A 26621-nucleotide genomic window follows, 5' to 3' on the forward strand; every position below is an offset into this window, starting at 1 on the left:
GCTGAACTTCACTTGAAGAAGAATTTTTAAAATTTTTTTTAACGTTTATTTCTTTTTGAGACAGAGAGAGACAGAGCATGAACGGGGGAGGGTCAGAGAGAGGGAGACACAGAATCGGAAGCAGGCTCCAGGCTCTGAGCTGTCAGCACAGAGCCCGACGCGGGGCTCGAACTCACGGACCGCGAGATCGTGACCTGAGCCGAAGTCGGCCACTCAACCGACTGAGCCACCCAGGCGCCCCGAAGAAGAATTTTTTAAAGAAATCATGAGGCTCGTGGTTTTATGTTAATGTAAAGTAGACATGTATCCAAGATTGTATTTGTCTCAGGAATGAAGGAGAGAAGTGGCAAGGTGTAAAGAGAAAAGTTAGAGGCACTCACACATGTAGGCAATCAGAAATGCTGGGATGAGTTTGCTGGAAAAGTGGTGGCTTTTTCTGGGGAGGTGGGTGGGACAGAGGGACCCACTGCCTGCCCACCAGGCAGAATTTATTTGCATCTCTCTGGCTAGAAGCCTTCTCATTGCTGTCAGTTCTCTAGAGCTTACAGTCATAAAATAGCTCAAAGACAGTGATAAGAGTAGACATCTAAAGAGGCAAACAGCCCAGGAGGGGTTACATACCCAATGCCTAATATTCACCGAAAGGATACTCCATGGTCTTTTTTGTCCATTTCAGAGTTTTTTAAGATTTTTTTTGACACTTTCGATAACACTTGTGATTGATTTGCTTTAAGAGAAGTTTACTAAGTAATAGAAACATTATATATATATTTTTTTTTAATGTTTATTTATTTTTGAGAGAGAGAGATAGAGCACAAAGAGGGGAGGGGCAGAGAGAGTGGGAAACACAGAATCCGAAGCTGGCTTTAGGCTCTGAGCTATCAGCACAGAGCCCAATGTGGGGCTTGAACTCATGAACCGTGAGATCATGACCTGAGCCAAAGTTGGACACTTAACTCCCCTAGGAGCCCCTAGAACCATCATACTATAATCATTTCAAAACCCTTCAAGAAGGGGCATCAAGGTGGCTCAGTTGGTAAAGCATCCAACTCTTGGTTTTGACTCAGGTCATGATCTCATGGTTCCTGAGTTCGAGCCCCACGTTAGTCTCTGCCCTGACAGCATGGAGACTGCTTGGGATTCTCTCTCCCTCTCTCTCTCTCCCTCTCTCTCTCTCTCTCTCTCTCTCTCTCTCTCTCTCATTGACCTCCCCCAGCTCTCTCTCACTCTCTCTCAAAAATAACTAAACTTACAAAAAGCTCATCAAGGAGTCTTGTATTTTTATAAAACAAATCATAAATACCCTTAAATACGTGTAATTAGCACAGGACTGCTTAGCTAATCTTTCCTTGTTCTGTACCCACTAAACCCTTTTCTTATAAAGCCTTACCTGTATATTTTCCATTATGATAGATTCAGGTGAAAACAAGATAAATTGCAAAAAAAAAAAAGTGCTAATTGTACAGATAAATTGTTTTTTTCCCTTAGCCACATAAGCTAGCGTTGTCAATGTTAAACACAGAAAGAAGTGATTTGTTGATTTTGAGCGGGGCTTCAGTATAATACGCTGTTTAAAAGTCTAAACATGACTCTGTTGAAGCACATAAAAATTGGCCCCCATCCGAAGAGTGGAAATTCAAAAGGTTTTAAAAGCTCTCTGGGCTGTCCATTAATCAAAGATAAAATTGGGCATTCACAGATCTTACGAGCCAAACTAGTGGGTTTCAAATCCCCTAAACATCATCCTTGCATTGTAGCTACTTTCCAAGTCATTTCCGGGCTGAGATCAATATTTGTTTGACAGTACTTGTCTGTGTAGTTACCCACGTTGTGAAAGCGGATGTTGTGGTGTCACTGTCTCATAATTTGAAGCCCACAGAATTTAATAGTCCACCTCCTTCCACCTTTCCACCCGTTTCATTCCCAGACAACCCAGCTCACAGTTTCTGTGAGATAAGCTAGAAAGAAAAAAACAACAACCGAGTACAGTAAAAGCTTGGATTGTAAGTCGTTCTGCGAATGTTCCGCAAGACGAACAGACATTTCTAATAAATTTTAGCTTGATAAACGAGCGATGTCTCGCCATATGAGTCGTACCTGACGCTGGACGTTACGTAATCACAACCGAGCCAGTGGTTCTTGAAATTGGCTTCTGTATACAAGTGCTTTGGATTACAAGCATGTTTCCGGAATGAATTATGTTCGCAAGCCAAGCTTTCACTGTATAGAACTTTCATGTTTTAACTTTTTTGGAATTCTTTGGCTCCTTTGGGCCAAAACACACACATTAGCTTCCGCCATGCTGCAGAACCTGTGAGGTTCTGCGAAGGAAACCACCAGAGCGTCCGCACCTCAACGCGTGTTGCGTAAAGGGATACACATCTAACCTTCCGTCCTGGCTTCTCCCTGCCTCCTGCTCTCCCTGGGATTTTCTGCCTGAAAGCCTCTCCATCCACTGAAACGTGGGCCACCATTCTTATGTCCACCCCACTTGACTGTATGTTCCTAGAAATTAGGGGCTATGTCGTTTTATCTTCTGCTTCCTTTTTATGAAAAACTTTAAGCTTACAGAAAAGTGGAAAAGATAGCACAGCAAACACCCATATAAGCACCACTTAATCTTAACACTTTCGCCTTTTTGTGTCTTCCATCAATTTTTCTTGCTGAAAATATTTAAATGTGTCATTTTCTTTCATCGCCGAAGACTAAACATACATCTCCAGAAGTATACCCTCTTTGTATCTGCAACAACCTCATTCTCGGCGAAAAACATGGCTGTAATTTTCTAATACCATTGAATTCCTAGGCCATATTCAAATTTCCTCCTTCATTCTCAAAATATATTCTATGTCTTTTTTTCTCTCTGCTCAGATCACATTAAGGATCATAATTATGCTTGATTATGTCTCTTAAGTTTCTGCCAATGTAGAACAGCTCCGAGCTATTTCCCTATATTAGGCCAGTTGTGTTATAGAATCTTCCACATCCTGGATTTAGTCTGTTCCCTCACGGAATGATTTAACACGTTCGTCTCCAGCATCTGGTTGTCCCACTGGTAAAACAGGACTCAGAGGCAGATTCACGGGTGAAGCTGGGGCCTCCAACTTCCTCCCCTATAAACAGGCATTTTCCGGGGTGCCTGAGTGGCTCAGTGAGTTAAGCATTCGACTCTTTCTGTTCTTAGTTTTTAATGTTTATTTATTTTGGGGGGGGGGGAGGGGCAGAGAGAGAGGGACAGAGGACCTAATGCAGGCTCTGCACTGTCAGCACAGAGCCTGACGTGGGGCTCGAACTCACGAACTGTGAGATCAGAACTTGAGCGGAAGTTGGACGCCCAACCGACCGAGCCACCCGGGTGCCCCAAGCGTCTGACACTTGATTTCATCTCAGGTTATGATCTCACAGTTCATGACAGAAAGCCCTGCATCAGGTTCTGCCCTGACAGTGCAGAGCCTGCTTGGGATTCTCTCTCTCCCTCTCTCTCTCTCTGCCCCTCCCCTGCTCACGCACACATTCTCACTCTCTCAAAATAAATAAATAAAAAGAAGTATGCATTTTTCCATCGAGACTGGCGTGTGTTCTCTGAGGTCGTATTTTGGCACCAGGAAAATACCCCATCAGCTTTCTCGGAATGAGTTTAGCACGCATGGACGGTCCTTACCTGAATCGGGTGTTTCAGCAGCGGCTGCAAATGGTGATTTCCTAAGTTCGTCATCCCTCACACATTCACCAGCTGGCAGTCCTCTGAAAGGAAGGCCTCCCCCTCACAGGCGGGCTATATGTTGTCCCCCTGAACTGCTGGAAAAGGAGGATGAATCCTTGATTATTCATTTTTTCCCTCCAAATTTGTATTTATGAAATTCCAGCTAGCTAACATCCAGTGCAATATTGGTTTCAGGAGTAGAATTCAGTGACTCATCACTTACATACAACACCCAGTGCTCATCCCAACAAGTGCCTTCCTTAATGCCCATCCCCTGTCTAGCCCATCCCCCACCCACCTCCCCTCTGGTAACCAGCAGTGTGTTCTCTAGAGTTAAGAGTCTGTTTCCTGGTTTGTCTTTCTCTTTTCCCCCCTATGTTCATTTGCTTTGCTTATTAAATTCCACATATGAGTGAAATCATATGGTGTTTGTCTTTCTCTCACTGACTTATTTTGCTTAGCATTATACTCCCTAGCTCCATCCATGTTGTTGCAAATGGCAAGATTCCATTCTTTTTGATCACCAAGTAATATTCCATTGTGTGTAAATACCACATCTTCTTCATTCATCAGTTGATGGGTATTTGGGCTCTTTCCATAGTTTGGCTATCGTGGATACATCAGGGTCCATGTATCCCTTCAAATCAGTATTTTTGTATCCTTTGGGTAAATACCTAGTAGTGCAATTTTTGGGTCGTAGGGTAGTTCTATTTTTAACTTTTTGAGGCACCTCCATACTGTTTTCCAGAGTGGCTGCCCCAGTTTGCATTCCCACCAGCAGTGCACATCCTCGCCAACACTTGGTTCTTGTGTTGTTGATTTTAGCCGTTCTGAGATGCGTAGGATATCTCATTGTAGTTTTGATTTGTATTTCCCTGATGATGAGTGATGTTGAGCATTTTTTCATGTTTCTGTTGGTCATTTGGATGCCTGCTTTGACATCTTCTGCCCATTTTTTAACTGGATTATTTGGTTTTTGGGTGTTGAGTTTTATAAGTTCTTTATGTATTTTGGACATTAACCCTTTATAAGATATGTCACTTGCAAATACCTTCTCCCGTTCTGTAGGTTGCCTTTTAGTTTTATTGTTTCCTTTGCTGTGCAGATGCTTTTTATTTTGATGAGGTCCCAATAGTTAATTTTTGCTTTTGTTTCCCTTGCCTCGGGAGACCTATCCAGTGAGAAGTTGATAACGGCCAATATCACAGAGGTTATTGACTGTGGTCTCCTGTATGATTTTAATTCTTTCCTTGCTCACATTTAGGTTTTTCATCCATGTTGAGTTTATTTTTGTGTGTGGTGTAAGAAAGAGGTCCAGGTTCATTCTGCATGTTACCGTCGAGTTTTCCCAGCAGCATTTGTTAAAGAGACTGTCTTTTTTCCATTGGATATTCTTTCCTGCTTTGTCAAAGATTGACCATATAGCTGTGGGTTCATTTCTGGGTTTTCTATTCTGTTTCCATTGATCTGAGTGTCTGTTTTTGTGCCAGTACCATACTATCTTGATGATGACAGCTTTGTAATACAGCTTGAAGTCCGGGATTGTGACGCCTCCTGCTTTGGTTTTCTTTTTCAAGACTGCTTTGTCTGTTCGGAGTCTTTGCAGTTCTATGCAAATTTTAGGATTGTTTGTTCTGGCTCGGTGAAAAATACTGATGGTATTTTGATAGGGATTGCATTAAATGTGTAGATTCCTTTGGGTATTATAGACATTTTTAATTACCAGTTTCAGAGTCAGGACTTGATGTCATAGTTCCCTCCAACCGTGGAAAACGAGTTGTTTTTCTCTTTTGGGAGTTCCATTATGGATTCCTGAACTGTTTTATACATTTGATATGTTTGAAGCAATTCGGGTATTGTTCTTTTGATGTTCAGATTTTACCAGCTTCGGACCTGAGAGCCCTCCCACTGGTTGTCTAGTGACACAAGAGTGTTGTGTAACAAACAACAACATACCCTCGGTGACATGCAGAGTAAGCATTTATCTTTCACGCAGCTGGTTGTCAGCCGGTGGTGGGTTAGGCAGCCGGTGGTTGCTTCTCCGTGGCTGATTTGCTTCCAGGGCTGGACAACCAGCTGGCTGCCAGCGGATCTGGAGTGGCGTCTTCTCAGGTGCCGGGCAGCTCAGCTGTGCTCCACATCTGTTTCTGCGCTGGGGCCAAAAGACAGGGCCACACATGTTTGTTTCACGGCCATGGCAGAAGCCAGGAGGGGCGAGTCAAACTATACGAGTGCTTCTCAGGTGCCTGCTTGTTCACAGTCCAGTGACCAGTTTAGGTCATGCATCTGAGCCCACGTTCAAGAGGAAGAGCCTGGCGAAGCCAGACACAAAGGCCGTGGGCAGGAGGGAGGGAAGCATTAGGGCCATTTTGCCGTCTACCGTGGTCTTATGGTCTGTGTCCCCATCGGTCACCGAACACTTCCTGGCTGGCTGGCCGCTAAGATATTCCAGGTTCATACTGTATGTTCTGTGCCTCAGATCGAGAAATGCCCAGGTCTTTAGAGATCCCTTGTGCTTTTTCCTGAGAACGGTAGCTTGGGATCCTGTCTTAGAGTACAATGCTGTGGTGAATGTGGAACTTAACAATAGCCCACACACGACAATTGTCATCTGATTGGCAATGTTAATTGTAATTGTCCTTAAGTCATGGAACATGGCAGATTCATGGTGCATACTGATTCTGTTTAGTGAGAAATGGTATTATTTCTAGACCACAGCGTGGATGCTAGGGATTACAGATCAGTTTTTATAGCTTATGGCCATCACCTGGATGTTGACTTTCTTAGGAAGCATGCTATATGCTATGTGTTATCAGCATACGTGAATACAAGTAATTTGTATCCGAGAAGAAAATAAAATAAGCAATGAGTAGGATAGAACGCTGTTTCTATTAGCAGCTATTTACAATTAAAAGAAGATAATTAAAGAAAAACCAGATCTGCTTCATTTAAGTGCACCTTTTGTTTCTCAAAGTCTGTTTCTCTGAAGCAACTCTTTGTGATGTTTATATAATCAATTGTCAGTCAATTTATGTAATCAAGACCAGCCAGGGGCACCTGGGTGGCTCAGTCAGTTAAGCGTCTGACTTCAGCTCAGGTCACGATCTCGTGGTTTGTGAGTTCAAGCCCCGCGTCAGACTGTGTGCTGACAGCTCAGAGCCTGGAGCCTGCTTCAGATTCTGTGTCTCCCTCTCTCTCTGCCCCTCCCCCACTCATGCTCGCTCTCTCTCTCGCTCTTTCTCTCTCAAAAATATTTAAAAATTAAAAAAAAAAGACCCACCAGCAGGTCTAAGTCATCCTTGGCGATGGGAACCATGTATCTCGATGGCTAAGAAATCTCTAGTACCACAAAATGCCATCCATTTAAAATTTCTTCATCATGGAAAAGACCTTTGAAAGGTTTCTAAGAAATACATTACTGTGTCAGGCAAAAATAAGCAACGTACGAAGCCAGCTGATATATGATTCTCAGAGGAAATGACTGGAACGTCATCTTATTTTTGGAAGAGTGAGAAAAACAACGTGTTACATTGCTATATATTTTTCTATCGCAGTCAGGGGAAGAGAATAAAATGAAAAGCAATCACCTCCCTTGTGTTGGCTACCAATGTCGTCGCTTTCTTTAATCATGTAGCTTTGGAGAACTGCCGAAGCCACCCAGAACAATTAAATTAATGACATATTTTACATGCCGAGTACTTGACATGAACAGTAAGTCGCAGAGGGTGACGCCGTGCGAGACTTTCTCCGGGAGATCTTCTCCTCACAACCTCACCCTCTGTGTTTCTCAGAATCCCCGGTGAGCCTGGCTTTTCAGTGTCGCCGTCCCGTCCTCGGAGTGTCCAAATGCACCTTACACTCCCCTCTGGGGTATCTTACTGCACTGCCGTGACGGGGAGAAAGGAGCTATCTCAGAATCTCACCACGAGGCACTAAAGGCAGAATTGCGAAGCGGCCCTACCCACCCCTGCTTCCTTTGACCTTGTCGGCCGGGGGCAGCCTCTCACACAGCGGGTCTGCCTACGGAGTCGCAGGCGGGTTGCACGTTTGGCGAATCAGACAGACGGGTGATGGTGTCAATTTGGTGAACGCATCACGCGTTTTTAGCCCCCGGTTTCCCCTCAGTCGTCATGCTAGGTTGTAGAGGTAGGAAGTCCAGAAGGTGTGGCCTTTTCCCCATGCGTCCCGCTCTCTTTGCGGAGGAGACAGAGTTGTCACAGCCAATGAGGAGCGTAAAGCAGGAGTGGGGTGCGGGGCAGAGCAGAGCGGGGTTAATCCTGCCTGGCGGACGCGTGGCAAGCTTTGCAGGGGAGAGGCCTTTGTGGGAAGAGCGGACAGAGGTCCCCCGGAGGGAGTGGGAGAGGGCATTGCAGGCTGGGCAGTGGTCTGAGGCATCACCCAGGCACAGAAGGCACAACATGGTTCAGGACGCTTGATGGGGGGGGGGGGGGCGGGTAACAGCAAATTAAAATGGGAAGAGACACCCAGGCCTGGACGTGAAGGACCTTGAATGTCAGGCTGAGGAGTTGGCCAAAGCGGTCGCTGCCAAAGGACCTAGAAAAAAAAAAAAACAGAAGCACGTCCTTGTGTGCACAGAGCATGGAGCGAAGGGAGTGAGCCGTCACAGGCGTCCAAGGGGAAGGTGGCGGTGGGCAGACCCAGGGCAAGGGCACCGCAAGCCACGAGGACCCATGGCTTTGAGCCATTCAAGACGCCCTCAAAGGGGTAGGCGCAGACGAGGGATGGGATATTGAAGACGAGAGACAAAAAGGAGGCAGAGATGATTCCAGATCTTCTCCTGAGACAAGAGTAGCAGCTGACACGCACCCCAGAGCCTGCCCTGACCCAGGCGTCATTTTAAGTTCATCTCGAGTCTCCCGCACATAATGTCTCTGAATCTTCACATGCACGATATCGGGTGTATAGTATTATTTCTCCCGTTCTGCAGAACAGAAATGGCCTTTACAAGCATTATGAGGGATGGAAAATACAGTGAAAAAATAAACCTTGCAAATCACCAAGAAGGTGAGAAAATTCTAAACTTGCACTCATCTGAGAAAATAGTTACAAGACGTATAACTCGAAATCTGGAGGACGAACAGGAGAAAACTAATCGATCCATCATCATACCAGAATGTGTCAATACAGTGGGGGGCTTTTTAAGAAAAAGTGAAGCATGCAAAAAAATGGGCTGAGAATGAGGCAAGTTAATGAATGGTACAACCAGCACGGTTAAATTAAAGACCAAATAGAGGGGCGCCTGGGTGGCTTGGTCGGTTAAGCGTCCGACTTCGGCTCAGGTCATGATCTCACGGTCCGTGAGTTCAAGCCCCGCGTCAGGCTCTGTGCTGACAGCTCAGAGCCTGAAGCCTGTTTCAGATTCTGTGTCTCCCTCTCTCTCTGCCCCTCCCCTGTTCATGCTCTGTCTCTCTCTGTCTCAAAAATAAATAAACATTAACAATAAATAAATAAATAAAGACCAAATAGAGAACCCTGCATCTTCCGGTTAGAAAATATCCACTCTGTCAAGAAACCTTCCACAAAAACGAACCCCGCCTCAGGCTATAAACCAGACTCAACAAATTTCAAAGAGTGGATGGTACACGTTTTTCTAACACATGTAGCAAATTACAAGTCAATAACAAAAAGACGAAGAAGAGTGTTTTACATACATTTGCAAATTATAAATTCCCAGTAACTCCCAGGTTGAAAAGGAAAGCATGACAGAAACTAAAAAATGCACGGAACAGAGCACTAATGAGAAAACTACCCATTAAAACTTGTGGATTCAGATAAAGACACAATTCAGGAAATTTATGGCACCAGTTGTGACTCTATAAGAAAAGTGGAAATGCTGAAATTAACAAGCTAAGTGTCAAACTGAAAAGATAAGAAGGGGAGGGGGTAACGAGACAGGGTGGAACAGAGATTAGTTAACACAGAAACCAGCAGTGCCCTGGCGTCTCTGACCCGTGAGCCACACACGCCCAGAAGACAGGCAGAGCAGTTCAGCTGTAGGTAACATCCCGGCATTGAGTATAAAAGGCTGCTGCCCAAAGTTGGTGGTCCGTGTCTAGCGAAGAAAATTACCTGGTGTTGCATAGGAAACCACATTTATTAAAGAATGTTAACATAGTCCAGAATGTCCAGAAACTGACAACCGTCATGTCTAGGATATATATAGCACAAAATTACCTTCCTTACAAAGAATGCCCCCCCCAAAAAAGAGGGGAACATACTTTCAGTATAAAAGAAAATTAACTGAGTCTGACTCCAGAATGAAACAGATTTTGGAACTGATGGGGCAAACATCCTAAAAGTGTATATATTTCCATGACGCACAAGGAAGTACGTATGTTTTCCGTGAATGAAAATGTCAGCAGGGAAAGAAAGAACAACATGGAAAATCCTAAACATAAGAACGCAGATTCTGAAATGTAAAAATTCACTGGGTGGACTTGGCAGTCAAATAATCATGACAAAGGAGAGACAAAACAGCTGTGATGACAGCTCAATGGAAATTATTCGAGGTGAACAGAGGGAAATTTTTTTTTAAAGAACAGAGCATCAGAGAGTGTTAGATAATATCAAGGTCCCCAACATGTGTGCAGCTGGCACTCCAGGAGAGGAGAGGGATAAAACAAATAGAAAAAAATATTCGGCAAATTAAAGGCTGAAGATTTGACAAAGACATACATTTGCAGACACGAGGCTCAGCCAACACCAAACAATGAACACAAAGAAGTCTCATCAAAAATGCATCGTAGCTGGGCTGTTAGAAACCACAAGCAAGAAGTCAGTCTTGAAAACAGCGAAAGAAAAATGCATAGAAACAGTGTCGGGGAAAGAACAATTAAGAGCTGCTTGTTGTTAGAAGCCATGGTGACCAGAAGGACGTGGCATGAAATTTCCAAAGGAAAAGGAAACACCATCAACCTAGAAATCTATATGAAGAGGCAATATCCTTCAGAAGTGAAGGAAATCAAAGGCACTCAGGTACGAGCAAATTCAAGGAATTGGGTGCCGGCGGGTTCATACAAACACACACCTCGAGGAAGTTCTCAAGAGGCAGGAAAATGATGCTGGTGGAAACTCAGGTCCTGGATCAAGTCTAAAAAGCATCAGAAAGGCGAGTGATGGGCAAATGCAACAGACTTTTTTTTTCTTTCTGACTTTTTCTTCTTCCTCTCTTTATAAATGAGGTACTGTTATAAACAGTAATTATGACATCTTGTGGAGTATGTAAAGTATTTTGATTCAATACACATGACAATTATAACAGCATGGGGCTGGATGTGGGCTGAAAACTTGATAAGTGTCTGTATTTCACCAGAGCTGGTACACTATTAACTCATTGTTGACTGTGGAAAGTTGAGTATGTATTCTAATCCCTAGGATAAGCACAAAAAAGTTGCAAAGAAATACAGCTAAGGGGCGCTTGGGTGGCTCAGTCTGTTAAGCATCCGACTTCAGCTCAGGTCATGATCTCGCGGTCCGTGAGTTCGAGCCCCGCGTCGGGCTCTGTGTCGACAGCTCAGAGCCTGGAGCCTGCTTCGGATTCTGTGTCTCCCTCTCTGTCTCTGCCCCTCCCCTGCTCATGTTCTGTCTCTCTCTGTCTCAAAAATAATAAAAACATTAATTTAAAAAAAAAAATACAGCTAAAATAGGGAAATTAAAATTCTGAAAAATATGCAACAATAAAGTGAAAGCCAGAAATAAGTGGAGGAAACAAGTAGAAACTAATCACACACACACACCCCTACACCCCCCCACCCCACACCCCCACCTCCACACACACACACCCCACACACCCATACACATACAACGTCCTCACACACACACATACACATAAACACACGTTAGACCAAATGCAGCCATATCAATCATTTCATTAAATATGCATACAGGACATTCACCAGGTTAGACCATATTATGGACCACAAAAACGTCTTAATGAGTTTTCAAAGACTGAAATCATGTACCGAGTCTTCTTTGATCCAGTGAATTTAAATTAAAAAATCTATAAAACATAAAAGGGCCAGAATACCTTTACATACTTGCAAATTAAACAACATGTTTCTGAATAATCATTGGGCCACGCAGATATTACAGGGAAGATTAGAAATAATTTGAACTGAATAATAATGTAACTCAGCATATCAAAATTTGTGAGATGTAGCTAACACCATCCATAGAGGGAAATTTTTAGCGTTCATCAGTTTTATTAGAAAGGATGGTCGGGGCGCCTGGGTGGCTCAGTCGGTTGGGCGTCTGACTTCGGCTCAGGTCATGATCTCACGGTCCGTGAGTTCGAGCCCCGCGTCGGGCTCTGTGCTGACAGCTCAGAGCCTGGAGCCTGTTTCAGATTCTGTGTCTCCCTCTCTCTCTGCCCCTCTCCCGTTCATGCTCTGTCTCTCTCTGTCTCAAAAATAAATGGAAAAAAAAAAAAAGAAAGAAAGAAAGGATGGAAAATCAAACTAAAGATGTAAGCTCCCACCTTAACAACCTGGAAAAAGAAGAGAATGAAAACCAAAGCAAGCAGCAGAAAGGAGTGAAAAAGGAAAGAGCGTAAATTTATGAGATAAAGAGTAGAAATGATAATACCGTTTGGATTAATCCAGTCTGCACAGGGTGGTCCCATCAGCAACTGGTTATTGTGTGAAATGCCTTGACCATCAAGCTGGCTCAGTACTCCCACCTTCGCTCAGACAGACAGTATTTCTTCCCCTCGTCGTGTGCCCAGCCCTGTACCAGCAACCTTCAGAAAACGTGCCCTTTCACTCGCAGTGGAGACACACGTGCCTACAGATACACCTCTGCAGTCATCCTGATCGGTGTGTTTTATTACTTTCCTAAGGGAATAGTTGAAAGGTTAGTCGTGCAAAGGACCACGGTCACTGTCTCTGAGGACAGGATGTATGCATTCAGGGGTATGCATGACCAAGAAACTGCCGACTCTTCCAGGTGTAGCAAGGAAGGTTGTGGACTAGCTGGAAACAGTCTTGCAGGATTTGGATGTCTGAGCATGCGTGCATAAACACGGTTCACCCAAGCTGTACATACAGGAAATCACTACCCACAGTGCGAATTACTGTCCATGCTTTTTGGTAGTAAGTTTCTTAATCTGCTTCATGTGTCCACTGTGTGTTGGGCTCAAGAAAGCTCTAGAATGTCCGAAAGACTTCATGGGCCTGGGCACTGGTGTTTTATATGCCAGTGTGTAGCATAGGAGCAAAGATTCGGAGAGAAGCTTCACATGAGGTTATGTTGAGAGCAGCTGTATATACTTCACCAGATTAAAAGGACCCTTTGATGAATCACAGGATTCTATTTTTGTCGGAAGAGTTGATTCGTTCTGTGTAAGTGTCCGTCAGAAGCCTGCTGAGCTCCTTAATGTTTTGTTTCTTTTGTATTTCTTCTCTTGTAGACAAAGAATTCATCTACAGAGAACAGAAAGGAAACGTGATACTACAGAATGTTGAAACAAATATTTCTACGGTGTTAATAGAAGGCAAAAAAATTGTAAGTACTCTCTCTAATGACCGGGATAATTTCAGTTTTCCCTCCTGCAAGTCAATAAAGCAGAAAATGACTTTAGGTTTCAACTTTTAGGAGGAGCCTAGCAGAAGCAATAAACTTGTAACACTATAGCCTGAGCAGCTAAAGATAATGTGAAATTGAAACCACACTAATTTAATAAGATGAAAGCAGTTTCTTTCGTGTGCGGGACATTTCTCTGCAGGTGCTGGAAACAAGTGTTGCATATCATATGTAATTGGAAGATCACGTCCTAGGGCTTTAGACGTTTACAGAAAAATTGCAGTAATGCACAGAGAATACTTCAGGAGGGCTTGCTCAGTCTCGTTTAAAAAAACACCTCATCTCCACATGCACAGGGAATATTAATGTAGGCACACTGACTGCGCTTCGTCTGAACACATGAAGTGATGTTTAGGCTTTAAAATAAGTACTGAGTGGATGCGAATGCCAGTCAGTGCCTCATAATCTGGGAAAACCCATTTTCCCCGAGATTTAAGTAGCATCGAAATTTGGAGTTCATGTACAGTTGAAAATACTTATTTAAATTTTTTTAATGTTTATTTATTTTTGAGACAGAGGGAGGCAGAGCGCAAGTGGGGGAGGGGCAGAGAGAGAGGGAGACCCAGCATCCGAAGCAGGCTCCAGGCTCTGAGCTGTCAGCACAGAGCCTGACGCGGGGCTCGAACCCACGAACCGCGAGATCATGACCTGAGCCGAAGTCGGACGCCCAACCGACTGAGCCACCCAGGTGCCCCTCTTCCGTGTTTATTTAAAGTAACATCAGGTCATGATCTCGCGGTTCGTGGGTTCGAGCCCCGCGTCAGGCTCTGTGCTCACAGCTCAGAGCCTGGAGCCTGTTTCGGATTCTGTGTCTCCCACTTTCTGCCCCTTCCCTGCTCGCTCTCTCTCTCTCTCTCTCACACACACACACACACACAAAATAAACATTATAAAAATCTTTAAATAAACAGAAGAATACAATATCATCTTTACACTTCAATTAGCAACATCAACATCATCCCTGTGTATTGAAAAGGCTGGGAAGTGAGCACTGAACTATGAAAATCATTCATCTTGTTGGGTGGGGAAGACTTTGTATATTAGTTTTCATGGTGATGAATTCCATAATTGTTGTTTCGATGCCGTTTTACTCAATAATTTTAATCAGATTTTTAAAAATTCAGTATCACGTTTCAAAGGGATTAGACCTCTCCATCAATGAATATGTGAGCACCGCAGACAGTTCAGAAAGTACTTGGAAGGGAAAACACGTAAATTAAAAAAAAAGAGTCCTGCTGCTCTGCTTATGTCAAGTTTTCTCACTTTTTATGTCTTTCCCTGTTTTAATTACTTATTTAAATTACTAAGTTAACATTTAAATAAAAAGTCTTTTTGTGTCTTTAATTTATGCTCCCCTTTGATTTTATATAGTCATTAGACTGTAGGATTTGAATTTTTATCTGTCTCTAAAAATTAATGAATTCTGACTCCTCACAGAGAGGGACATGATTACAAGTATTATGAGACCCTTTCCAGAATCAAGAGCTGTAATGGGTTCATGTGTTGTAGAGGAACTCGGGAATCTGTTGAGATAAGAATTTGACCACTTTTTTTCCTTTTTCCCTTCATCCAGTATGCTGAGCTTTCCCAATTAGCATTCACTTTACTTTATTCTGTTTCGCTTAATTTCCATCAAGGGCTCCGTGTGTGTGTGTGTGTGTGTGTGTGTGTGTGTGTGTGTGTGTGTTCTCACATTTGGAGGAGGAAGAAGCTCACTGCTGGGGCTTCTCCTGCTTGCCCTCTGCGGAGCCCTGCAGGCTGGCTCCCACAGGTGGGCTCCCGCAGGTGCAGGTGCGCCCCAGGTGGGCTCCCGCAGGTGCAGGTGCGCCCCAGGTGGGCTCCCGCAGGTGCAGGTGCGTCCCAGGTGGGCTCCCGCAGGTGCGTCCCAGGTGGGCTCCCGCAGGTGCAGGTGCGCCCCAGGTGGGCTCCCGCAGGTGCAGGTGCGCCCCAGGTGGGAGGGGTCCCAGCCCCTGCCTGGTGGGCCCGTCCCCACTTTTGGTGTCATCCTCCTGGTCTGCATGACACAGCGAGCCAGCAGCCCTGCGGCTGGACAGCAGAGGCCGGCATGGCCAGCGAGCATTTCCACCTCAGTAAAAACCAGGAAGGGGAAATAGCCTTGTTTTTGTCTGCAGTTGAGAAGGCAAAAGCCAGCGGCCCGAACGCCCGCTGAACTGTTTTGTTTGGCCCACAGACTGGTTTCTTGCAAGCTGGAAGTCCAGGTTTCTGTCTTTTCTTGAAATACAGGAATAGCTAAAAGCAGCGAGACATCATTTTCTCAGACAGCAGAATTTGGCGAGCAGAACGGGGTAGCAGCTGTCCGGTCCCCACAGCGACCACACTCGCTGACTTCTAACCAGACCGGCCTCTGAGTTTCCAACCCCCTTAGTCCAGGAACAAAGGGGTGGCATAACAAGTCACCGTCGTTTGCAAGAATGTTGTCAAAAGCCACGTCACGCGTGGTGTCTATTCTAGCTTGGTTTCTGTGCCTGCAGCGTTCGGTCCAGCCGCCGTCCCTCTGCATTTTTTTTCTTCCTCCCCCTCGTGTCTCAGACACATTTTCTTCTTGTTCCTCTTCCCTTTCTTTCCCCCTCTTCCTCTTTTTCCCCCCCACTTATTAAAAGAACAGAAAACAAAAATATTTTTTACTTATTTTTATTTCCTAGGCTTGTCGCTCTCTTTTCTTTTTTTAAGTCGGGAAGTATAACATTGTGTACCTGTGTCTTTAAAAGACCTGCGAAGAAATAAAGTAGCAGCTTAATTTTCCTGGCCCTGCACCTGCTACGCTGGGCAGGTTTTAGGTGGTCTGATGTCGTCCTTCTGTCACCCCTGTGCTCTCATCTGACATGAAAGTGTGTCCTCTGAGCAGGGCCCTGGGCTGGCCGAGGTGGGTGGGTGGAGACCAGGATTAATGAAACAGTTTTACTCTCTGCGACCTTTCCACCCAGATCTAGAAGAGGCAGGCATTTGTGACGTCTGTGCTGCAGCAGAGGCAGGAAGGAGAGAAGACAGTCGATGTCAGCAGTAGATAGGGCGCAGAGAGGGACGTTCAGCAGCCCCCGAAAGGTGAGTGCAGTTTGAAGGCAAGTAGGAAGTAACATCCTTGCTGCACAGCAAACGGGCTGAGCAGTGAATGTCCCGTGGGCAGGCAGGGTGGCCAGTCACCAGCTCCGGTGCAGGTCACGTGGGAGCGGTTGGAAGGCCGTGGCTCAGGGCCCTGGGAAAAGGTCAGGGAGCAAGCCACGGAGCGCCTTCCCCGGGGGTCTAGCCTTTACTCTGCAGGAAACTGAAAGGGATGGGACTGTTGAGGTCGGGTCTGTCTAGGAAAATAAAGCTAGAGCCACGTGACGGGGGTGCAGGAGGGAAAGATGAGAGGCGAGGGGCCCCCTGGGACTGCTTCGGGCCCAGGTGAGGCTGAACCAGGTCCTGGTGAAAGCAGTGACTGGGGAAACCAGGAGGGACGAGTCTGCGTCCCGTCACAGAGGCAACATTGACGAGTCCGGCTGCGCCTGTAGCCATGGTCTGCGTCCACCGGGGGCGTGGGCGTGGGTCTCAGACACCCGGAGTGGGGAGCAGGCAGGGCCGTGGAGGAGAAAACCAGGGCTAACTGAGGAAGGAGGGGGACGCTGCAGGGTGCACGCGGGGTTCATTCAACACGCAAGGCTATGTGAGTGCTTACGGCATAAACACCACGCGTGTTTCCTTATTTAACTGAAACCCTGTGAGCGGCAGGCAGGATATTCTTCCCACTCTACCGAGGTTTATGGAGGCCAAGAGGTCTTTTTCTGAGCCACATAGCTGGTAGCTGAGAGCCCCCAGGGCTGGTCCCGAGCTACATCATTTCTAGATGGCGTAAGGGGTCTTGGGGCCAGTGTCCCGCGGCCCAGGGGGGTGCCACAGCCTCAGGTGCGGGGCTCACACCGTGAGGCCACCGCTGCCTGTCCCCGTGGCCACTGCACATTGCCCCGAAATAAGGATCACACCCGCAAAACACTGTGTCAGGCCAGCCTGATGCAACACCTGCCGACGCGACCGTGCGGATTTACCTGTTTTCGAGGTGAGAGCTTTTCTCGGTGGTGGGTCTGCTCTGCTCTGTCCAGCTGCATTTTCAGGTTTCTTCCGGCTCTCACCACCAGTGCAGGGGCAGCACCTGCTTCGATCTGACTCCAAATTTAATGATTTTTAGGGTGCATCAAGGGCCCAGATGCAGACAGTGGCTGCCTTCCCCGGGAGGACCCCCAGGGGCACATGCTCCCTCCTTCCTCGTGCACGGGGACGGGCAGCTCACCACCGCCTGTCTGGCCAAGGCTGATGTGTGTTCCCTTCGAGGTGCACAGGGTGTCCCCATAACTTGTGCCATCTTCTCAGCATCTGCCTTTGGTTTTATCGTTACCAATCTTACTTATTTCCTTGTTTTCCTTTCTGAGGAGATTTTCACAAAACAGCCCAGGGACGTATTTGTACTCCCTGCTCTGCATTTCTTTTCCATTCCTTGATGATTTGGAGCATTCCATCATCCTGTATCTTTTTCTTTCACTCACGGCCGCCTTTCCTTCTCTGCGTTTATGATCACACGGTATTTATCTGTTACATGAAAACAAGACACCAGCCCTTGGCATAAGTGTCTCACCGGCAACACGCCGACAATTCCATACATATGGGCTTGTCATATGTGTAGATTGATGTTTTTCTAAGTCAGGATGGGGGCACCTGGGCGGCTCCGTCACTTGAGCATCTGACTCTTGATTTCGGCTCAGGCCATGACCTCATGATCGTGTCATGGGATTGAGCCCCGCATCAGGCTCTGCGCTGACAGCACGGATGTCTGCTTGGGATTCTCTCTCTCCCTTTCTGTCTCTGCCCCTCCTCTGCTCTCTCAAAAATAAACAAACTTAGGGGCGCCTGGGTGGCTCAGTCGGTTGAGCGTCCGACTTCAGCTCAGGTCACGATCTCATGGTTTGTGAGTTCGAGCCCCGTGTCAGGCTCTGGGCTGATGGCTCAGAGCCTGGAGCCTGCTTCCGATTCTGTGTCTCCCTCTCTCTCTGCCCCTTCCCCGTTCATGCTCTGTCTCTCTCTGTCTCAAAAAATAAACATTAAAAAAAAAAATTAAAAAAAATAAAAATAAAAAAACTTAAAAAAAATAATAAAAATCAGGGTAATGTTCTTAAAAATTATGTTACTGAGTATGAGTAAACAGCCCCAAATAACGCAAAATGGAAACTGCGCACCAGTCTCACCAGCGAGTGTAGCTGCAGACGTTATAACCACAATATTGGCAAGTGGAACCCACTCATGTATCGGAATCGTGTTTCACTCTGAATCGTGTACTCATGACGACAGCATTTAAATATCAAGAACTCAATCAGCAAAACCCATTACAACTACAAAATGACAGCAAAATCCTTGATGATTACAACACAGACACTGAAAGCGTAACTGGTAAAGCTTATCAATAACTGCTAATAAAATTTCTGGGTGAGATGAAAAGGAAAACCTGCCTAAATATGACAAAAACCATTTACCCTAAGCCATCTAGCAGCGAAAACCATTCTCAATGGCAGACAGTAGAACTATGTCAATTGCAGTCGGGCCAGAGTACTCACCATCACTATTCATATTTAATGTGCTCTTGGAGATAGCAGGAAATGCCGTATACAAGCAGAGTAAGTGATGGGGAACTAGAAAACGAAAGAAAAATGTCTTTCTTTTCTGGGTAACATAAGTCCATCCCTAGAAAATCTAAAAGATGTTAGTTTACCTAAGCTGTAATTAATAAGGAAAAAATTTCATGTGGCTGAATACAAAAAATATGTGAATAAATCCATGGCCCTCTCTTCACAGACTTAAGTACCTAGAATATTCCATTCACTATATGAACAAAAACAAAAGTTCTCTCATAAATCCAAGAACAGCATAAGACTTAACGCAGACTACAAAATCTTATTGAAGATTAGAATTCTACATGCAACAAAAATATCTTTCAAAGTTAAAGATAAAATAAACTGGAGACAAAATCCGAGAGCATTCACTGGCCACACACTAGCACTCTGAGAAAGTGAAAGGAAGTTCTTTGGGGTAAGAAAGATTATACCGGGTGAACGTTTGGATCTACATAAGGGAATGAACAATGTCAGGAGAGGTAAACGTGGTCAACATGTAGCTATTTGGTGGGAACTTCGAGAAAATGAATTGGCTAGTCCTGAAAAAAATGCATCTGTTTTTTTATAAAAGGGTCTTTAAATGTGGTGAAGATGTCCAATTCCCTTTTTTTTTTAATTTTTTTTTTAACGTTTATTTATTTTTGAGACAGAGAGACAGAGCATGAACAGGGGAGGGTCAGAGAGAGGGAGACACAGAATCCGAAACAGGCTCCAGGCTCTGAGCTGTCAGCACAGAGCCCGACACGGGGCTCGAACTCACGGACCGCGAGATCATGACCTGAGCCGAAGTCGGCCGCCCAACCGACTAAGCCACCCAGGCGCCCCTCTCCAATTCCTTTTAATGTAAGACTTCTAATTCCTTTCTCCTACACTCTACGTTGACTAAAAACCGCAAACATACACACATAAAATCTTTGGAACATGTTAGAATTTTCTTGGGCAGGACACCCAGAGCAGAAATCTGATACAATGCAGGGTGGAAGATAACTATAGTATAAAGGACAGGTTTCCTATATCATTATGTCCATAAGCTTCCCTTATTACTCCCAGAGGATTCAAAGGTGAGTTTTAAAAAGCAAGACCCAGCTCTAAGCCTTCTATGATATATACTTTCAATAGAAAGACACAGGTTAAAATTAAATTAATGTAAACAGACATACCATCCAAACATTAACCAAGGGAAAGCCTGAATGGTCCTGTTAATATCAAAGTAGACTACAGAAGAGTCCCTACTACTGGAAATAAAAAGAAATATTTCATAAGGATAAAGGGGTCAGTTCTTTAAGAAGGCAGAAGAATGCTGTAGGTATATGCAGCTAGCAATAGAGCTATAAGATTTGAAGCCAGAATCGGTTGAACCAAAACCAGAAGTGGACAAATCCACAATTGTAGTGGGAGGTTCCAACGGTCCTCTCTGAGTAGTTGATAGAACATGTAGGAAAACAGATCAGGACAGATACCAAAGTCTTGAAAGCACGGTCAGCCAACTGACCTAACTGACATTGATGGGTCACATCCCTCACCAACAGAGAGCACGTTCATTCTGAGCACACGTGGAACATTCACCAAAACTGATAAAAGTCTGGGCCATTAAACGAGTCTCAATTTATCTCGGAGGTTGGAAATTACGCAAAGACCAGTGTCTAGCAAATACGTAATTAAAGTAGAAATCAACAGCAGAAAAATATCTGGAATGTGGCCTGATGATTGAAGATTAAACAACCTGCTTTTAAGTGACGGATCGGCCAAAGAAGAAATCAGATGGGAATTAGGTAATGTGTTGAAATGAAGGGAAATTAAGACATATAAAATGAAAATTTATGGTGTGCAGGTAGGCAGCACTTAAAGGGAAATTTATTGCTTTAAGTGCTCCTATTATTAGATCTAAGCATGCACCTTAAAAAAAACAAAACTAGAAAAAAAGGAATGATGTGTAAGTATGCAGAAGAAAGGCACTAAAGGGAAAAAATCAACCATATGGAAAAGAAAAAAATAGCAGAAAAAAAATAAACAAAACCCAGAGCTGGTTTTTGAAAAAGATTCATGAAATTGATCAAGAACAAAGATAAAGGACGAAAACCAATAATAGGAACAGAAGAAAGTCCCATCAGTACAGGCTTGGAAAGGGTAATCGAAAATATTTGTAGTAGCCATAGATCAATAAACTTGACAATGAAATGAGAATAAACAAGTGAAATAAATAAATCCTTAAAAGATACAAATTATCACAGCTCACTAAAAGTGAAATAGGGACTCTCAATAGTCCTATATTGATGTAAAAGGAATTAATGGTCAAAAAGTTCCACATGTAGAAAATTCAAGGTGCAAATAAATGGCTTCACTGGTCAATTCTACCAAACATTTAAGGAAAACATTATACCAGTTCTGTACAAACTTACAAAACAAATAGAAGAGGAGGAAATACTTCCCAAGTCATTTATTAGGCCAGCACTTCCCTCAAGTATAAACCAAACGAGGTTATTACCGGAAAAGAAAACCACAGACTAATTTCCCTTATGAACACAGGTGCAAAAATCCTCAACAAAATAGCAAATCATGTCTAGCAGTATATAAAAGGGTTAATACATCATGACCTGTAGAGATTATCTAAGGAATGCAAGTTTGCTTCAACATTTGAACATCAAACAATGTAATTAACCATTTTGACAGACTAAAAAGAGCAAAACAGCGTAATTATCTCCAAAAATGCAGAAGAAGCATTGGAGATAATTCAACACTCGTTATAAAACTCAACATCCGTTGTAAAAATTCTGAGCAAACTGGAAATAGACAGGAGCATCTTCAACCTGATAACAGACATCTACAAAAGCACCTGCCATTAATACACTTACTAATGAAGACTGGATGTTTCTCCCTAAGATCAGGAAAAAGGCGAGGTGTCCACCCTCATTATATTTCCGGACATTATACGGGCATCTCTCTAGTGTGTAATTAGGCTATAAAAAGAAGCAAAATGCATCTAATTAGGAAAGGAGTGGGAAAAAAAAACTCTTCAGCCACAGAAAATATGATTAGATAGAAAATTCTAAAGAATGTACAAAAAAATTGCTATAACAATTAATGAAATTTAGCAAAGTTGCGGAACAAAAGGTCAAGGTACCGAAATCAATTCTATTTCCATATGTTAGCAATAAACAACTGAATATTGAGATGTGTATATTTTACATATATAAAACATCAATAATGTCAAATACTTAGGGATACATCTAACAAAATACGGGCAAAAGCTGTACGCTGAAAACTACAAAGCATTGCAGAGAGAAGTTAAAGATTTCTTTCAGAAGCCCTCGTTTCGAGAAGCTTACATTCTAGGGGAGGGGAAGGGCACTAAATAAGATAAATAGGTTAAATATACATTATTTTAATAGTGAGTGCACCTAGGAAAATAAGGGATGAGGGTTATGAAAAATTGGAGGCAAGCCTATTGAGATTTCTAGATCTCATGGCCACGGAAGAGAGGGAAGTCTTCACTTAGAAGGAGGCTCCTGAGAAGAAAGCTGACGGGTAACAATCTAGAGCTTTTCAAGCAAGAGAAAGACCAGTCATGAAGACTACGAAGCCAGCGTGTGCCTGGCGTGCTCATGGAAGGTGTAGACAGCAGTGTGGCTGGGTCTACAGCAGGGTCAAGAGGCCATACTTGGAGGTGGGGACCAAGGAGTAGCCCCACTGCTCAGTGGTAACTTTGACTTTTAGCCCACTGTGATGGAAGCCAAGGTGGTGTGGCTTCAAGCAGAGGGCAGGGTGATGATTCCTATACTGAAAAGCTGGCCCCGGCCCCTGCAGCTAGAGTAGAGTGCAGGGGACAAAGTTAGAGCCTGGGGACACCGCTGCAAGGTTACTGCCATGGCCCGAGCGGAAGACTCATGCTGAGACCAGGGTGGTGGCGGGGGGAAGGGAAGCCTGTTCTGAATAGACTCTGATGGTAGCCCAACAGTGGTTTCTGCTCGGCTAGATCTAAGATGTGTGAGACAGAGGAGAGGAGAGCCAGGAGTTTGCCCTGAGCGGCTGAGGGGGTGGGGTTGCTGGGGCTGGAGGGAGAAGGGACAGAATATGAGGGGCTGTATTGTATTCACATTACCTTGAGTCTCCCACTTGACATTCGAGTGGAGGTGCCAGGGAAGCAGTGGGACATACACATCTGAAGGTCAGGGTCAAGTCCAGTTGGGTTCACAGGGTCTTGGACATGTGACGCTTGGAATCGTCAGCAGGTACTTGGATTTCATAGCCACGAGTGTGGATGGTGTCACCTAGGATGTGATTTCCGATAGGAAACCCAGTCATTTATGTTGGTTACTCCAACATTCAGAAGTCAGAGAAATGAAGGGAACCAGCGAACGTGCATGAAGAGAAGCATCGAGGAGGTACGAGAAAACCAGGTGTGCGTCCTAGAAGCCAAGTGGAGACAGGGTTTTGAGGAGGAGCAAGTGATGAGTTGTGTCAAGAGGAGAATTGAGACATCATGACGACATTAAGCAAGTTAGTCTCTGGTCACCTTGAGAAGAGAAGTGGGGATAAAAACGTGGTAGGAGTGAGCTTCAGAAAAAATAGAAAACTCAGCATAACAGGTACCTTCAAGGAGACAGGGATGGACAGTTTTCTAAAGATAAAATCCGCATTGCCAAAAATATCCAGTGAGGATCAAATGTGCCCGAGGCAGGGAAATAGGAACTAAACTCTCAGCGAGGTGCCACCTGACATCCATCAGAGGGTCAAACGGAAGAATGTATGGCAGCACTTCTGCCAGAGAAGGGAGAAAGGATGCATTCGCTCATCAGTCATGAGAGTGTTAATTCCAGAAACATTTTGAAGAGCAACTGGGCAATATCTATTTGCACTTTTTAAAAACTTGTGCATCATCAACCCCACCCTTAGAAATGTGTTCCATAAAAAACAAACATGGGTGAGGATTTTTATTGCAACGTTGTGAGTCGTATAACCGCACTGGACACACATCCCAGCCCATCCTCGCCGCTCACAGCTTCTGTGTTTGCAGACGCACCCGTGTGCTAAACTGTGTCTGTAATGTCCACATGAACAGTCATGGTGCTTTTCCAGTCATTCCCAGATGTGTGCATAGTGGCCAAAAAATTGGGGTTCCAGACCTCATGCTGTGAACAGGTGTGTGTGTGTGTGTGTGTGTGTGTGTGTGTGTGTGTGGTCTATGTCGTGCCATGCTTTCCATGTTCTTTGTGCTTTTTCTTGGTGATTATGCTGTTTAAAATGGCCCCCAAGGATAATGCTGGAGTGCGGTAGTGTTCCGAAATGCAAGAAGGCTGTGATGTGCCATGCGGAGAAGACACATTTGTGAGATGATTTGTTCAGGCTGAGTGTAGTGTTGTTCACTGTAAGTTCAGTGTCAGTGAGTCAATGGCATACAGTCAGTAAGATGTCTTGAAGGGCGCCTGGGTGGCTCAGTTGGTTAAGCATCTGACTTCAGCTCAGGTCGTGATCTCGCGGTTCATGAGTTCGAGCCTCACGTTGGGCTCTGTGCTGACAGCTCGGAGCCTGGAGCCTGTTTCAGATTCTGTCTCTCTCTCTCTCTCTCTCTCTCTCTCTCTGCCCCTCTCCCACTCATACTCTGTCTCTCTCTCACAAATAAAATAAACATTAAAAAAAAAACTTAAAAAAATAAGATGTCTTTAAGCAGAAACACATGTGAAACAAGGTTATGTGTAGATTGGCTGACCAAAGTATTGTGACCAGACCCTCACCAGAACCTAGCGCTGCGTTTCCCTTAGGAACAGTGTGCTGCAGTTTTCCCTGACTCAGAGTTTGTGGGGACTTTCTAGAACATTACTGCCATGAATACCAAGAATCTTCTGTAACCACGCTTTAGTAAGGACTGAGTAAATCAAGAGAGATCCACACCATGTAGGTCTGTGGAAGCTCTGAAGGTCAGCACTTCAGGCCAAACCAATTGTTGCTCAAGAAAACCCAGGTGAGGGATGTATGGTGTGATGTCACTTTTTGTTGTGGTTACACATCTGTGTGTTTGCACGTGGCCGTACGATCGTTGGTAGGGTTGCCTGTGGACAGAGAGTGGGCGTGGGGTCTGCACAGCAGTGTGATCACAGCGGAGAAGGTTGGGGAGGGGAGTGGAAGGGAAATAGCATTTCTGATGATTTCATGTGGGTAAGATCACCTGTGTACCAGGAAGATATTTGAAGGAAGAACCACAGCTGGTCCTCTGCACACGGACCGACTCGGGGGCCGGTGTCTATCATGGGGGAAAAGCAAGCTGCAAAACAATGTGTAGAATGTAATTCTGCCTTTTAGGGACCATCTTCTTGGAGCTCCTGGGGGGCTCAGTCGGTTAAGCGTCCGACTTTGGCTCAGGTCATGATCTCACAGTCCGTGAGTTCGAGCCCCACGTCAGGCTCTGTGCTGACAGCTCAGAGCCTGGAGCCTGCTTCGGATTCTGTGTCTCGCTCTCTCTCTGCCCCTCCCCCGCTCATTCTCTGTCTCTCTCTCTCTCTCTCTGTCAAAAATAAATAAACATTAAAAAAATTGGGGGACCAGTCTGCTTAAAGTCAGCTTCTAAGTTTAAAGGTACAGAGAGGACAGAGTCTTGTGGGAAGGGATGATTGGTTTTCATCTTTCGTCTATTGATTTGTTTCCATAGATAACCATAAGTATTGCTTTGTTGAAATTTGAAAAAAAAAATGAACAAAATGTGCAAAAGTCTCAATTGCCTGAGTATTCTTCAGCAAAGAAAAGATATTGCCATCTTTAATAGACTTCAGCGAATTTATTGCATACAAATTTTATTAGCAGATTTTGAAAACAGAAGCAGCAAGCACAGATTCGTTACAAGATTCTGAGCTATGTCACATGTCACACATTAAAGTTCTTTGTGTTTAGGGGCGCCTGGGTGGCTCAGTCAGTTAAGCAGCTGACTTCAGCTCAGGTCATGATCTCACGGTTCACAAGTTTGAGCCCCGCGTCGGGCTCGTGTGCTGACAGCTCAGAACCTGGAGCCTGCTTCGGATTCTGTGTCTCCTTCTCTCTCTCTCTCTGCTCCTCCCCTGCTCACACTCCGTCTCTCTCTGTCTCAAAAATAGATAAATGTTAAAAAAAAATAAAATTATTTGTGTTTTTTTTTCCTTTTAGGAATCATTAAGAGCCATCCGATATGAAATCTCTCCAGATAAGGAATATGCTCTGTTTTCATACAACGTGGAGCCAGTGAGTACCGTTCTTTTCTGTCTATAAAAAATTGTTTCTCCCTTCTGAGACCCTATTAAGTATTTTCCCTTGAACCTTCATTCTCCGTGATCTTGGAATCCTGAAACAGTTGATGGGTCCCGAATTAGTCTCTTTTTATGCCACACTGCCACCTAGGAGAGAAGAAAGGTATAAAAATCCCTTTGGCAGAAAAAAAAAAAAAAATCACTCCTTTTAGGGGCAATTTCGTAGGATTTTCTTGAGGGACATGATTAGAAGTTGTCTTTTTATAAAGATTTATCTTACCCTTTTGTGTAGTTCTTTTCCTTGCCATTTTCTCAATCATACCATAAATTTTATCCCGAGAACAAAAACCAACTGTCAGGTTCTCCCTAAACTAAAATGAAATGTTAATTATCTCTTAGCCATCATAGTATTCTAGACAAGACTTGAAATATCACTTTTCATTATATAAA

At 44.4% G+C, this 26621-nt stretch overlaps 1 protein-coding gene across 4 annotated transcripts in view; it reads left to right on the forward strand.

The window, feature by feature from the left end:
- The window catches only part of DPP6 (dipeptidyl peptidase like 6), an 859550-nt gene that overhangs the window by 556691 nt on the left and 276238 nt on the right, over positions 1-26621 (forward strand). For all 4 annotated transcript variants that reach the window (XM_042927196.1, XM_042927192.1, XM_042927193.1 and 1 more), the window contains exons 4-5: positions 13131-13225; positions 26092-26166. In XM_042927196.1, coding sequence (XP_042783130.1) covers positions 13131-13225; positions 26092-26166 — 170 coding nt within the window. The remainder of the gene's footprint in view (positions 1-13130; positions 13226-26091; positions 26167-26621) is intronic.

Source organism: Panthera leo, chromosome A2 (genome assembly GCF_018350215.1).
Source record: "Panthera leo isolate Ple1 chromosome A2, P.leo_Ple1_pat1.1, whole genome shotgun sequence".
Taxonomy (NCBI): domain Eukaryota; kingdom Metazoa; phylum Chordata; class Mammalia; order Carnivora; family Felidae; genus Panthera; species Panthera leo.